Raw genomic sequence first — 16,695 nt, forward strand, 5'->3', positions numbered from 1 at the left:
CAAAGCTCACTATTACTGATAATCACAGTTAAAACGTATGCAGCTGACTTTTGGAGAAAGTCACATGGTAGCAAAAGTACATCCAGAGGTGACGAGGACCCAGGTCTGGAAGTATCTTACTACTTGCAGTGAAAAAATCTTGACTTGGTATGCATTACTCCTTTTACTAAAATAATATTATTTACTGTAATTCTGTTGTTTGAGTACCTAACTTCCTGGGTGCTTAATTAAGGAGTAAAATTTTAATCCCTAAAATATTCTAATTGGTTTTAAAACAGCCTCTTTGTCGCTCTGGGCCAACTACGGTGTGACTTCTCTCTTTTTGCTGGCTCAACACAACAGGGTGTGAGACATGAGCCACACTAGACCTAGACTTGATTCCCTATTATTGATAAAATAGCAGTGGTCGCTTGTCAAACTTTAGGTGATCCCATCTTTATTCCCACACTGCTTTCTGTTTCTTAAAACCAGTTTTGTGATTGTCTCTTCAGACTACACCCCAGTCTTTGGCTGGTCACTCTCCCAAGCCGAAGGGTCAGGGCTCCACTGAGAGGGTTTCTTTTTCTAGTGGTGGGTTTTGTCTGAGTTCCAGCAGTGGCTGGTGAGCTTGGGTTGTGCCTGAACCAACTCCCCTCTGACCACTTTTGCATCATCAGCCAATTAAAAGTCAATGTGATTCAAATAGCAATTGCTGATAGTTAACAAAACCAGGCTGCTGCTTGGAGCTGAGAGAGACATGTCCAAAACAGAAAAGTTCTGGTATTTACTGGGTCTTTGAAAAAATCCACATGGCCTCTCCTCCTGTGGGCACATGGATAAGATGCCAGCTGCATTGGCTCTGATGTCCCTCCTCCCTCCTTACTGTTCCGTGTGCTTTGCTGGGGCTGCACCGAGTCAGTGCCTCTCCCCTGGAAAGTGTAATTCTCTTTCTGGCTTTCTTGCCACGTAGAATCCACACGCATTAAACAGTTGAGATACATAAAGACCTGCTAGACGGTGCAGTGTGATGATGAATGTTTATTCTTTTAATCATGTTCTGCACTGGGTGATGCTTCAGAGCCTCAGTATCCTATTAGGATCTTTGGGAGACTTACCAGAATTTGTAATGATCTTTTTATTTCAGTTACTGGATTGTACCTGCAAACCAAGAAACCTCTGTAAAGAGGAACTGCATCTTCACTTTCAGGTGAATCCTTAAAACCTTTGTTTTATTAAATACAGTGTCTTCCAAGGAAATTTCCTTCTGGAAGATTAGTTCTTGGCAAGCAAAGACAGAGAACTTATTAAGAAGTTGAATTAAGAAACCTCTACTCTAGCTCTTGAATGTATGACTCCAGCAAAGAGAAATATATCATATGGTTTTATTCTAACACTTTTGTTATAGTTCTATTAATAATAAAGTTTTGATGAATGAAGTACATGAACCTTGCTAAAGATCATCTAAGCATGGAATGTCTACAATGTAGTCAGCTACAACCATTTACTACTTCTTTGAGTAGAGTTTAAAACTTTGATTTTACATTGCATTTCCAAAGTACACAGAAAAAATGAAATAGGAAGAGCATTTACATCCATTTTAATTGGTGGCAGGCATGAAGTCATAAAAACAAATGGGGAAGAAAGACCATTTAGCAGAAACCTCAAAAAGTGCAGATACAGATTTGTTGAATGACAATCTCACGAGATCCTCCAGCGGGCTTGTGGTCTTTCTTTTAGACATTATGGTCATTAAACACCGTCACACAGAAGTTCTCAAGGTAAGTGAAGATGAAAGCATACTGCAGGAACAAACTGGTGCTTCCATACATTTCAATCCACTGGTAAAGGAGATCTCCTCAGATAATTTACCTTTGTACTGCTTTGCTTCGAGGTAGTCAGTCTCCACCTGTTACAGATTTGTTTGAATTATTACCATAAATCTTTACATGGTGTTCTATGCCACAAATTACATAATATATTAACTTTCGTGCACAAAAATAAAATTGGGAAATAATTAACTTTAAAGAACATAGAAAAATCACAATACTATTAAAGGGGAACATCCGATTCTGATATAAATTTGTACTGCAAGAATTTCATGATGGTCAGATGTGTAACTGTGTATTTAAAAAAAGAAAAATGTACAGTACATCAAACTGAATAATGCTAGTAGTATATAAAGCCAAATCACACAAGATCATTTCAAGATCAATGTAATAAACGCTGATTATTTTGCAGAAAAGAAAATCAGGAACAATGTACAAAATAATAGTGCAAGAACAGCTGCAATCTATTTGTTCTCATCAGTTTTGAGATTTTGGTTAAAAACTTTACAGCTGGCGAGAGATGCTGCTGAAAAACTCAGATTCCACTCAGTGGGCTGATTAAGGCACATCTTTATGGACTTCAAATGTTCATTTTCTGTGTTCATGTCTATTGAATTCTGCGGCTCCGAAACTTTCACTTGTAGCGTGCTGTTAGAAGAGAAGTGGGGGTAGGAGAGGGGAAAAAAATGAGAAAAAGTTTAGTACACTTTCCTCTTCCCCTGGAAACAAGCTGATAAGAGGCAAGATGAGGTGGTGGCAGATTGTGTGTTCTGGTGGTTTTTTTTGGTTTTGTTTTGTTTTACTGCACTATGTTCCAGAAACACTTGAGATTAGAACCTGACTGTGCTGTGCTCTGTGTTGTAAAGTAGACTGGGCTTGTTTGTGTTGGGATCGCAGAGCCACTCCCAGGTTAGTCTTCTGCTCACGCTGTTCCTTTGCAGAAGTGCAATAACAGGGTTCTGCAGTCTGGCCTTGCTTAAATTATCTGCAGGTGGCACTATGAAGGGATAGAGCAGGACCTGGGCAAGAGTTTGGGGTTTGTTTTTTTTGCTGACAATGTTCACTTGGTAGAGCCATGAAAGGTCTAACACATAGACAGGATTCTGTTTCAAATCTAGGAAAATAAGTAATACAAGAAGGGAAAGAAACCCCGCCCTTTGTAGGGGTCATAAACAGACTAGGACAGACATGTGGACTGAATCATTGAATAGTTTGGGTTGGAAAGGACCTTTAAAGGCCATCTAGTCCAACCTCCCCTAGCACTGAGCAGGGACATCTCAACTAGATAAGGATGCTCAGACCCCCATCCAGCCTGACCTTGAATGTTTCTGGGCAACCTTTTCCAGCGTTGCACCACCTTCATCGTTAAGAATGTCTTCCTTAATATATAAAGCACACTCAGAAGACAATTTCAATCCTAATTTCAAACCTCTTCATTCCTACTTTTTTTTTTATTGTCTACCTGCTGCAATGATTTACCTGCTATGTGCAATTCATTGTTTTTCACCATCCTTTTCAAAGATTTCAAGAACTTCAAAAATGATACAAAGTTGAAAATATTTCTGATTACTGAGATACTAAAAATAAAGTCATAAGTACTGTAATTAGGGGTAGGAGGTAAGCACCATGCTATAAACTACCCAAACAGTTTCCTAGCAAAAGAATATTTAACCAGAAAAAAATATCTCTTAATGGCTTTTACTTGCTGCATTTCAGGAAACAGGTTCATCACAGGACTCAGGTGCAAATTCTGAAGGATTGAATTTGCTGTAGTGTAGTGCTCATGAGTGTGCAGGTTAGCTGAGGATAGTCAGTCACTATAGGGCTATAACCTAAAACATACTGGCTTGCATTGCTCAAATACCATGGACTGACTGATTAAATCTTTTTCTCTGTCCTGGCAAGAGGGAAAGACAGCTTATATAACAATCCACGGATATTTTTCACGGATCATCCGAAACACGGTTTTAATTCTTTCACATTTTGACGCATGCTCTCCGGAAGGTTGGTGTGCCTTTCTGACATGGCCGTGAAACAGGCATTTCTCATTTCCTAACCCTAGTTCCCAACACTCCATAACTGCTGTATGGCTCCCGTTCCCTGCATTTCCTTGTGTCGTTCTTCAGCCTCTCTCTTGTCTCATTTTTGCCTTGTACCCTTTTCCTCTGGTTGCTCTGATCTTTTCCTTCCTGTAGGAAATGGAGTGCAGGCGTAAGTGATGGAGAAGACTTCAGCCAGCAAGATTGCTTTCTTGAACTTACAACTTCTTCAGACTTGAATATTTGCCCTCAGAAACTCAAAGCCTTTTCTTAAGACCATGGCATTGAGTGCATATGTGAGATAGTGTTCAGGCTGACTTCCCAAGTTGGCAGCTTTGCTCACCCCTATTGATTTTGTGCTTTCCAGCAAAACATAAACTCTCCTAACAGCTAATCAATAGCTTAATGGAGAGATAGGGCAGGAATAGTGGTGTTTGGTTTGGGTTTTTTTGAGAGTTAGGGTGGTTTTGGTTTGTGGTGTTCTTTCGTTTTATTTCTACTGTTTTTAAAGCAGGAGTCAGGTAAACCCTGTTTAATGCTGGGAAAATGCCAGACAGAAAAACATAAAGGTTTGGGCTTCTCATATGATCTGGCATGTTACTTCTGTATTTAAACTAGGAATTGTACCAACTTGGTATGGCCCATTTTCCAAACAACACTGCTAGTGGTAATAGAATGTATACCAGGATTTGGTGGAATTTGGACCATCATTGTGTTCCCACGAAAATGCTGAGTGCTATAATAGTACCAAACAGCACTTTCTAAGTAGTCAGCTCTGTGAGGGACTGTCCTACTCTCCATCTTTTAGGGTTTTTTACAGGTTTCTGTACAAGGTGTAAAAGGCTGGACTGAATCTACAAAAGTAAAACTGAAGTATGTGCTGATAATTGTCATGCAGTGATTTATTTACCTCTCACAGAAGAACTCTTTTGACTTCACTTTTGAAAAGAATGCATAAAAACAGGAATAGAAAAATGTTGTTATTTTTTTTTCAGTTCCTGGCAGAATACAAAAAGCTTAAGAGTTTTAGAAAATTTTATCTTGATAAAAATGAAGTGGAAAATATGTTTAGAGATCTGAATTAAGATATTTGTTAACTAAGAAGAACCTAGCTTTTCATTTTGCTGTTCATTCTTTTACCTGTAGTGATTTACTTTCTAGTTGTTGATGTAACAAGGTAAGAAAACTTTTTTGAAATCAGAGAATGCAATTTAAAGGAATAAAGTTAAAGAGAATTAGTTAAATTTCTCCAGCCAAATCCATCAATAGATTCTACTCTTGAATTTTATTTCACTCTGCTTGCAAAAGCTCCACAGGGCACAAAGCATTCCTTGTAAAAGAAAGATGTTATGCACACCAGCCCTCCTCTCGGGAAGAACTGCAGGTGCTACCAGAAGCCATGGAGCCTATTCCAGTAGAGCTTGGAATTAGGCTGTAGAGTATCCCTACTCTACATCTCTCTGGAGTTCCCTTTACCAAAGCTTGTAGCAATAAGAGGATGGAGGTCTCCAACTTCCAATACAACAGGCATTTACTGATCTTACATAAGGGTCTCTGAAATAGAATTTCCAATTCTGAAGCCATCTGTTTACCTCTCCAGCAATGATCATCTGTTTGGTTTTTATTCACTTGGGACTGCCTCAGTTAATCAGCTTCCATGCATGTGATTTTTGGAAGTGAGCTACAGGTGCTCCTATGACATGGGAATTTGAAGACAGGCCAACTGAGCTAAAAGCCCAGACAAAAAAAAGAAAACAGGCTTCATTTTTATCATAATTCTGTGTATGACAAACTAGTGAGGTTTCTTAAAAATTCACATTTTTCTCCATCTTAATTACACTATCCTCTAGCCCTTGCCTCTACTCTTGAAATGCTGGTTACATATTTACTGCTTTATTTAAATGATTTCATATTTCATCATGTATAATAATTGATCCTGATCCTTCTTGTCTCTTCTTAGAAAGTAAACAGAAAAAAGAAGATGGAAATCTGACTCTATTTTCTGATCTGAAACAAGAGCTGAGGCTGCCCTCCTGTGCCCTTGGCTCTCTTTGGATGCTGCTGCACACTAAACTGATGGGTCTAGAAAACTATCATTGATGACTCCATGGGCTTTTGTGTGAGTTCCAACTGTCAGTTCCCATATCACTAGAACTGAATCACCTCTGAATTTACTCTGTTTCAACAGTGCTGAAGAAAGAGTAAATTGCCTGTTATTCTAACAAATCACAGCAGCCAGATCAGAGTAAAGCTGATGGACTCTGAAAGTCCTATCTGGTCTCCCTGGCTAACCAGACAACCCTCTCTGTAGTTACATTTCCAGGCCTGCTAGGGCCTTAAAGCATCATCTCTCCCTTCAAAAATTTCCTGCTATCATTAGAGCAAAAAGAATTAAATAGAAAGGTCTTTGAATTCAACCTGCTACTAAAGTAAGCAACACGTGGCCTTCCCGTGCTCCTAAGTGCAAAAGAAAACCCTGCTCTTTTCTACACTTCCTCCTAAAGCTGTATAAATACCAATATTTATTTGGGAAATTTTGCATTTCTTTCTTTAGTTTTACCCAAATCATCCTGCTAATAGAAATAGATTTTTAATACAGCATGGGAGAGCAACACAGGCGAAGTTGACAGGCTGTCAAGCACAAAATGGAAATAATTTTCTTTGAGCTATGTATTTTCTGTGCTGTTTGGAGCCACATTCTTCAAGAAAACCAGGAATTCCTCCTGGCAAGAGGATTTGACACCTGTTGTATGCAAATGACAAAGTTTAAAAAATCTGGCTAGCTCAAATCCATACATTTCCTGAGTTAATCTGTGTCTATGACATGTCATGGCATGTAAAAAAAAAGAGAAAAAAGTAGGAAAAATAAAAAGTAGGAATAGGGAAAAATATCTCTTATCTCATAGGTGACCCCTCAGCATTTCCCATCAGAGATTACCATTAATGCAGTGCCTTTGTATGCTGTAAAACAGCTATGAAAGTATCACTGTAGGGTTCTGTTTTTCTAAATCATTTGCAATGCTTACTGATAAAAATGTCTCCTGAACCAGCTGAGAGCAAGGTCAAACTGGTTCCTATACCCTGCTGTCTGACAAAAATTCTGCAAACTGCACTTGTTAAAGGCCACCAACAGTGATGTGCAAACCGATAGCTTGGAAAGCATAAGAGCATCTCTGAGACACAGCACTGATTTGAGGCTCTTACAGCTTTCAAAATACTGAGTAGGAATAGTAACACTTTGGGAGCACAAAAAAAATTTGCAGAGTACTCAAACATTTCCCAAAACCAGAAATAGTGGAATACATCAGGTTAAAATCTACAGGGACTAGAGTAGTGTCAGCATGATTTCCAACAGAGACTGATTTGATAATGCAATGTATATTGAAATGAAAGTAAACCAAGCACGCAGAGCCTGATTGATTGTCTCTAAAATTTGAGCTCATCTTTCCACAATGCCAAAATGCAGTAACAAAAAAATCTACAAAGGAAAATTTTAGTGTCTCATTTCCATTTATGAAATGAATTCTCATTGTAATAAGAAATAATATATTTCAGCTGAGTGGATGGAATACCATTTGAAAATCTGACAGAGAGAAAGAAATGCCCTGGAAATTGATCAAAGCAAGCTGGGCAGATAAGCAATATATTCAGGGAGTCTTAAAAATTAGACATAAGACCTGGGTTTAACAAAGCTGGAGTACTAAGACAAATAAAACAGCAGAGTACCAAGACAGGTGGTGAACTGAATGGAGACAAAATGACAGGGATGGAAGTCAGAACCAGCCATAATCCCAGACTGAAATTATGGTGGAAACTTTATTTTGCTCTTCAGACTCACTCAGAAGCATTTTCTTGGTCAGAGGAAAAATAAAAGGGATGGGAAGAAAGAAAATAGGAATGAAATACAAAACATATGAGAAAGAGAGCTAAATGAGGCAAGTAGGAATTGGAGAGCACTTGTGGCACATCAGTGAAAGAGGATTATTTAGTGGTTGGTATTTTCTGAATCTATATATTGAGATATCCACACACTGTTCAAGCTTTAACTTGCACAGAGACAAAATTATAAGCCAAACAGCAGATAGTTGCATTTTCAGGTAAACTTTTGGCACGTGGAATGGATGGCAACAGTTTCAGAGTGCAGTTACAGAAATAACATGACTTTCTGCCCAAAACCAGTCAGTCGCAGAAAACATTCTCACTTCCTTACATGTAACAGATCGTAGGGAACATAAAAGGTTTAAACTCCAATTTCATTGCAAAAATTGGGAACTAAAACTTTTTTACAAAAGAAATTTATCAGACTTGCACAGCTGTGGAAGTACAGAGCTCCGTCCGGGTGGCTCCCCGAAATACAGGACAGATTGGAATACATGTTGACAAGTTTAAATATAGACAACACTGCTTCCCCCCTTTAAAGTTATAATTATTTAAAGCAGCCTGAGAAATTTATATGGAACAGTGATCTTTTTGGCAAGAATCACCATGTTTTGTGGTAATATAGATTATTTAGCAGTCCACAGAAGGCAAATGGTTCTTGAAGAACAAGGAAGTAAAATATTACTGTAACCTGTCACTGAAGTGGGCAGGAAAAAGCCATAAAATTTTAAGGCATAATTTACAAGTGATGATAGTATATAATCTGATAAAAAAATAGTATTTCTATTCTTCCAATCATTCACTGTCTTAAAAGATCTTGGAAACAAAAAGCAGCTAAGAGTCTAACAGCTGAAAGGAAGCATCATTCATTTTATGACAGACATAATGAATTCTTAGCATCTAGTGAAACAAGTCTGCCTCTGACCATCAGTTCCATGAAAGGAAACTACCTAATTTCCAGTTATTACTAGAAGTTAGCAGCATGCAAACAAATTAAAAATTCCCTAAACACCTGTAGTGCAGAAGAGTACTGTTGTGTTTGCATTAGAAACATACTACAACAGAAAAAAAAAAAAAAAGGTTTTGCTATCTTTATTCTACCTAATCATAATCAAAAATGGTTTTGAACAAGGCACAATAAGACAAAGGTTGGAGGTTCAGAACTACATATGCCGCTGGTTCAGGCTGCTCTCAGAGGAAGCAGAACGCCACCATCTCAGTGCTGTGATGAATGCAGCTATGGAATTCTTGTCACTTAAACTCAAATCTTTAATTCGTAATAGTTTTTTGACATTACAAATGCAATTATGTTATGGGGAGAGATCATCTCAGAAATATGATGAGACAGTCCCTGGGTGGTTTATAACCCACCAGACTTCTGAATTAAGGAAGGTCAAACAGCAATTTGCAAATAAGTAATTTCCTTTTCTGAGATTTCTACTACTTAAATATAATTTAAAACCAGCTGTGAGTAGTAAATGATAAATAGGAAATGTCAGCAACAAATATGATACACAAGGGAATTTCTTCAAACACACATCTCTAGAACTTTAACTAGAAAGACTGGTAACAAAACCTGCAATTTTAAGAATTGATACTTTGATACTATAGCTCTTAACTATTTACTTGCAACTTCTTAAATTTTAAAACTAAATTATTGTTACTGAACTTTTTGAAATTTATGCTAAGTTCCCCAATAAAAATACTGAAATCTAATTTTAAGTCTTTTTTCTCCCCCCCCTAAAATTTGTCCTCTATTCCAAATGGAAAACTTTACACATAAATAAGAAAGCACGATCTAAGTGAGAACAAGATTTTTTTTTTTAATGAAGAAAAATGTCTTAAGGCATTCTTACAGCTTCTAGACAAGAATTTTTCAGCTATGCTTCCATTTCATGTACAGGGAAATAATCCATTGTTTGAACAAAGATTTCAACACCTGTAAATAAGATAACTTTGAGGGCAAGCCTGTGTCAGTAAAACATCAACTATAATCTCTGCATATTTGTGAAATACACACCTTAGTTAATAGGAACCTGTGACAAGATCCATCTGAAAAGACTGACTTCTCTAGGCATCTGAATTTTCAAGTATGCATGTATTTTAATATGAAATGTGAAAGTCTCATTACTCTAATTCCTAGCAGGACCTCAATTTAGAAATATTCTTGCCTGAGCTACAAAGTGAAAACAAAGAACACCTACATAAGACCTGCTTGGAAAAACATGAGATACATGAAAAACATGAATATAGTCACATTACTCACTGATGGCTTGACAACTGACATAAAACATTCCAAACCAAGTAGAAATGCATGGACTTATGCTTTTGAAAGGATTTTAAGTCCTAAGTTAATGTTGAGGCCATTTCTACCAGTAGGCACGAAGCAGATCCAAAGCTGATCACTGAAGGAAGAGCTGCAGCCAAGTTAAGATACCTGCCCCCTTAGGGACAAACCACGATAAAAGACACAAGCACAGATTCCTTTTATGGATGCCTAGGAGTGGAGAAAAAAAGGAGAATGTGGCAGTAAGTGGAGGATGGAGAGTGAGCTGGCACAGCCTCTGAACGAAAAGTTTGTGGAACGCCTGTCTAAGTTTAAGTTATGGTAAGGAACTGATTAATCTGAGTGCAGCTATCAGTCAGGTGAGTTTCTGCTGCTGAAAGAAAAATCAAACACTATAATCTGTCAGATTGACAAAACTAAACAAAAGAATACAGCAAAAAGTGCCTCACCTAGATCTCCATAAATCAGGAAGTTTCTCACTAAAGGTTTACATCCTCTTGACACAGCAAGAGAAACCCTTATTTGTACTGTAAAGTTGAAGAATAAGCAGCCTGATGTCTAGAATGTTAATCAGCATCAGAAAGCGGTTGTGAAAACCATTTTTGAGTTATGAAAAAATGCAAAGAAAAAAATTTCTTGACCTGTTTCACAAAGAACAGAATGGGTAAGTTGCTGTATGGGAGCAGAAACAGTAACTTCTCTGGAGTTATAAAGCATTCAGAGGTGCTGGCCCCAAAGCATGGAGCTAGGAGGACAAAACCTGTTTAAGCATCCTGATCTTGGAAAAATCATGTATTGTAGGAAAAAAACCTGAGTTCCCTGGTCTTCACTAAGAAAAAGAGGACTGAAAAGTAGGTATGGCTACTTACAAAGGATTTTCCAAAGAAATCTGTGACAAAGGCTCACCTGACATCTTGCTCGTGGTATTATAAATCTCTTATCAAGTAATATCTCTTATCAGAGATAGTATGGACAACCAAAAGTACACAATGGGAAATATGCAGTAAAAACTGAAGCAGGAATAAAACGAGGCTGCAGAGCATCCTCTGGCCCTCAAAAACTTGTACTTGGAATAAAAGGAAAGCTGATGAGTGATCTGCGAATTAATTAAAGTTTGGTACTAAGGGAGAGCCAAGTATGAAGGGAGGATGCAGATAAATGTGCAACAACCAGGGTGTAATGGTCTGAACGGTCTCAACAGTGGTTCCGACATGGTTCTGAATGAACTAAAAGAATGTAACTGATTTAAACTTAGTCATTAGTCACTATGAGACCAATCTGCTGGGCCCAGTGCAGTTTGTAGGTTGAGAATAAGCAGAATATTCTGCAGCAAGCAGGCAGGGCAGACCCCCTGCACACCCCCCAACCCCACTGGCCTCATAGTCCTGATGAAGTCACCTTTCCAACAAACACATCCAGAGCAGCAGCAACTGCAATGTTACCTGATAATTCTGTGGTTTGTGGAACAATTCAGTGCACTGAGATGGCAACTTATAATATTCCATGTAGGATGGATACACCTGTCTCCTATCTATGCGGCCAGCAAGAGTGGTGATAGTTAAACATGAAAGCTCTAGAGAAACTTTGGGTGAGGAATAAGCTTCAAATATCTGGGTAATACCTTGTTTTACATCCCTATTATATTTTGTGTGGTAGTGACCACCTTTCTTTGCCTTGAAATCAGACTGGAAGTGGAGGATATTTGGTCTATGGCCACACCGCCCTGAGAACGCCAGATCTCAGAAGCTAAGCAGGGTCGGGCCCAATTAATACTTGGATGGGAGACTGCTTGGGAATACTGGGTGCTGTAGACTCTTTTAATTTTAGTTGACAAGGTGGTGTTAAGGCAAAAGTTGGACTCGATGATGTCAGAGGTCTTTTCCAGCCTAGCTGATTCTGTCATTCTGTCTGTCATTCTGAATAAAAGCAGTGCTGTGGAATAAACAGCAGCTCAGCAGGACACTACTGCACTTCTGTAACAAAGGGTGGGCAGCTACTGGGGATCACAGATGAAGCACAAGTCAATGCCATACTGCTGTAAAAATCCAAGTATCATGATATACAGAAAGCAGTGGGATAGTTGACACTGGAAGAGACAGCCAATGGCAATGGTGTAATTTTCATTACAGGAGCTAAGCTGATACGAAGTGGCTCGACATCCTGTGTGGGCTCATCAAAAAGTGTGCACACCTCCCATGCTTCTGTGAGAGAGGAAAAAAGGTAGGAGACTGCAGGGACAACATAGATCATCTGACTTATACAAGTGAGTAGTTAATATTAAGTTCATGAAAAATCACACATTGCGAACGAAATATAAAGTGAGCATTTTAGATGAGAAAGCAAGTCATTCAGCTGAAAGCTGGCAATCCAACATGGGGAAAAAAGAAATAAGAGGTGGAGGAGGTATTATTTTATATTATTTTATCAAGGTACACTGCAACCAATCAAAAACATCAAGTCAACCAGTTAGGAATAAAATGTGTAGAGCACATTTTAATTATTGCTCAGTTAAGTAACTTCAATCTTTTATTTTACTAGCAGTGAAATAATATTTCCTTTTCTAGCTTTTTATAAAGCACTTTAAAAAACCCCTATGAACAATAAAGAAATTAAAAAATTCCAAATAACTTCTCAATTGGGATCTCAATCTTGGTTCACAGTTCACTGGCAGTACATATCCCTTACAAATATATTCAGGTACAGGTCTATAAATCACATATTTCCATATAATTGTATTTGGTAAAAAACATAATTTTGATTTCCAAACATTTTCTTCTGATTTATTTTAAAACATCTAGTAAAATCTTTTAAATAATTACAAAGTAAACACTGTTAATGAGGAATCCATAAACTTGCTTTACTACATTACACATCAAGAATACCATCATATTTTATGTTTCACTGAAAACATGAAGCAGGACGCTACCTCAGTTACCACCAAGGGCGAATCCACCAAGCTGTGATGTTGTGGTGTGTGCATGTGAATGCAAAATGCTGCTCTTAAAATCTTGAGCTTCTCGCATAAAGCAATTCCATTCAGATACATCCATCTAATTAGTTGTTGATCACTGCAAAAATGTCTGTCTTAATTAGAACCTGAAGGCTGTCAACAGCTTTCAGAAACACTCAGTTATGCTTGGGAACACCCAAGCCTCAAGGCCATTTTAGAGGACCTTTCATTTTCATGTTGACCACAGGAAACACCAGAGAAAAAAAGGATTACGATAAGCAAATGGTGCCCTTAAAACATGACAAAAATCTTATTTCTATTAAATTAATATACAGTTACCAAATAAACACAAGGAAGAAGGAATATAAAAAATGAAATATAATTTCTATCAGCTACCAAATGTTAACCTACATTTGAAACAAAATTTCAGGTAACTTCATAAGAATTAGCACCACTCTGTATAGACCTGAAAACAAATGTTTGCAGCCTTTTCCCTAAAATACTTTAAAATAACAAAACAATTTCTATTAGTCTCAAAGCTTATTTAGGCAATACCTTTAAGGCACAACTGTGCGATTACAGCAAAATTAAAGGACCCTGCCAGCAAAAGGATAAACACTGAACAAATACATGGCATTATATTCAGCTTGAAAATCTGTAGAAGATTTCAAATTATCAAAGGTCAGACTAAAACTATCCTTTGATGAGTGAAGGAGGAATTAGGGAGGAAAATCTACCCAAGAATACATGCTAACAACAGCTCAGTCATTTAAATTTCCCCCCTCGATTCTGCAATCAGAATCTGCACTTTTTGAATGTAACTAACTGAAGATTCCAGTGTAAGACACTGACAAATATGTGATAAAAGAAAAAATGCAGCACTAGCTTTAGTATATAAACAATAGAGGAGTGCAAACTACAGCACAGTACACCGGCCTCTATGAATTAAAGCACCTTTCTTGAAGAGAACTATTTTCCCAGAGCTCTACACCAAAATGCAGAATTGTCTCAGCATAATTAACCTGCTCTGTGACAGTCAGACTACATAAATACTTAATTTACAACTTACATCTTCACAGGCTGTGTTGCTTGACCTCTATCCTTTTCTATCTAACAGCAACCGAAGCTCTGCTTCAAGGCTGTAAATCTCAAGAGAGAGAGGATTTTAAAAAGGATGTGTATTGTCAGATTTTCAAAAGTGCAGAGCAGGCCTTGGAACACTGCTATTTTTCTCCTCTAGGGAAAGACAAACAGCAAGACAGAAGCTGGTCTTTATTTATATAACATTTCCAGTTCCCTAAAGAAAGCTGAGAATTCTGCCCATTTCCTCAGGACTGAGGACAAATAGAAAAGCATGAGTATGAGTTCCTCAGTTTTTGAAGAGATAAAATTAAAAGATGACAACAAAATAACACTGAATAAAATTACAAAAGAGCCCCAACTTGAGTATAAAACTAGGTATCTAAATGCTACACAAAGGCTTACTGATCATGGCACAAAACTACAGACAGTTCCTAGCAGGTAAAGGAAATTAAAGATTTCAAAGCTGAGTTCTTTGAAAGAAGTCTATCATTCAAATATGCAAAAGTAAAAATCCTTAGCTCAGAACCCTCAAAAAAAAACATGAGGAACAGCATAGCCTAAGGCAAGATGTAAATGACTCCTATTTAAAAGTAAACAGCACTTTTACACTCTACACTAGATCCCATGATGTGAGAAAAAGTAAAGGGCAGAAAAGACTGTATGTAATTGCCAAATTGCATTTGGCAAGTAGTATTCCAGAGTGTAAAACAAAACGGAGCATTAAACTGTGGTATTGAAGCTGCTGTTGTTGCATTATGGGGATGGAGGCATGGGCCATTAAGTTCATTAAATGAGTCAGGATTTATTGTACATGTATAGTCAACTATATATCAAGTCTACCTTTGTGCTTTTATACATCTGCATTAAAAATGGCCCACTTATAAGAACAGTCATTTATTTCATACTCTTCCTACGTTTCTAATAATGTTCCTTGTTTAATGTCTGCCTGTGAAAAAGTAATTTCTTGTCTGGCAACTACAGTTATGAAAATTTCTATTTGCTTACTCTGCATCACAGGTGAAACATATTTTAGAGCCAAGTAACCCTCCAATGAAGAGCCTTTGGGAAAAGATTTCTTTCTCAAAATCAACAGACTTAAAGACTGTTACAATATATTTCTTTTGACTTTACCTAACCTAGGCTTTTAAATTTGTCCCTCATCAGGAGTGTAGAACATGCTCCTTCATGAAAGAGAAAGCCAAACAGTCCCGCTAAAGGCAATCAATTTTGTTACTAAATCACTGGTGTGAGACTATCTTCCACAGTAGTAAGGAAGCGATTCCCATTTGTAGCCTTATCACGACCAGCTTGCACTACTCCATAAGCAACAATAACAAGGAACAATACTGGAATAATAAAGCTATACTAATATAGATGTGTAAAAAAGAGGTCACAGAATTTTCCCTCCCAGTTTTAAGAAAATCTATGGTAATGGAAGCCAAGCTTAAGAAAAGGTTTGTCTGTAATGTCAACATCGCTGTTATTTTATGTGCACAATGAAGAGACCAAGTAGACCCACAAAGTTTCATAGTTAAGATTTTTAACTCTTGCAGTCAACTTTGAAATTACTATAAAAATTAGCAAATTCTCATTCCATGTACTGCACTAAATTGATTTCATTAAGATAGCATTTAAAAACTGCATTCAAACACGACAAAAAAGTAAAATTGAAAATTCATATTCTCTGCCATCAAATCTGACAGGTTTCTGCTATAAAACTCCAGACTACATGAAGAAAGGCCAAAATGTGAGGAGAAAATGAAAAAGTTCATTTTAGATGAAGAAAATATCCTAACTTCAAGCGAATTGAGTTATTTTTAAAAGCTTTTCTATGCAAAACTCCCACCCTGATATGAAGGGCACGTGAGCAGGTAGGTGATGTCAGCACAGCACTGCCTGCTACCGTAGAAGGTCCACAACCTCCTGTGCATCTGTGTTAAATCCACACCCCCTGAAGCAAATTTTTAAACTATTCAGTACACTGTATGATCATATAATAAAATGTTTTGCAGTGTCCCAGTTTTATTGTTGGATAACAGTTTCTCTTATTTTAGCTTGGCTTTCGTGAAGCCTTTTGGCCCAGTCCAAAGCACATGAATGTGGCCTTTAGTGTTACAAGGAAAAAGAGTGAACTGCTCTCATGAAAAGAAGATATAAAAGCTTTCTTAAAAACATGCTTATGTAATTTTCTTTGCCACCACAGAGAATAACAGTTTCAGTGTTGCTGAAGAGATTACAATGGCCAGAACATAGATTTACAGTAAAAGGGAACTGTTCCTCAACACATCAAACACATTGTTGAAGCACCAGTTCAGAAGTCAATAGTAACAAACATCATATGTATCTACCAGCCACCTTATCTTGAACACAATAAGCAATGTGAAAAAGTGATTAACTCTCTTCTGTTGCTACAATGAGTACATTTGCTTGATACTACCTTGACCTGTAAGAACTCAAGTGCTTTATTCCCGCTTGCACATGACAATGAAAACTAAGTATACATAAAAATTTGGTAACAACATTCTGCCTACCTGCCACAATGCTTCACAATAAAACAGCAGCACAAACCCTCTCTTTTTCAAGAACATTTGGTAAGACCCCAAGATCAGTAAAACTTGAAGAAAAACTTCAAATATTGACCATAAATGTGTA

The 16,695-nt window shown here is 37.5% G+C and overlaps 1 protein-coding gene and 1 pseudogene across 3 annotated transcripts in view; one reads left to right on the top strand and one right to left on the bottom strand.

Moving 5' to 3' along the window:
• Positions 1 to 1,347: 1,347 nt before the first annotated feature.
• LCORL (ligand dependent nuclear receptor corepressor like) overlaps positions 1,348 to 16,695 on the bottom strand; it is an 83,177-nt gene continuing 67,829 nt past the window's right edge. For 2 of the 3 annotated variants that reach the window (XM_027891190.1, XM_027891196.1), the window contains one exon: positions 1,348 to 2,453. In XM_027891190.1, the coding sequence (XP_027746991.1) occupies positions 2,440 to 2,453 (14 nt within the window). In that variant the 3' untranslated portion in view covers positions 1,348 to 2,439. The other variant, XM_027891188.1, reaches the window with a different exon arrangement.
• LOC114061146 lies at positions 11,716 to 11,824 on the top strand (annotated as a pseudogene).

The sequence above is a fragment of the Empidonax traillii genome, unplaced genomic scaffold, assembly GCF_003031625.1.
Source record: "Empidonax traillii isolate 1590-97213 ecotype Southwest subspecies unplaced genomic scaffold, ASM303162v1 scaffold312:size2399984, whole genome shotgun sequence".
Classification (NCBI taxonomy): Eukaryota; Metazoa; Chordata; class Aves; order Passeriformes; family Tyrannidae; genus Empidonax; species Empidonax traillii.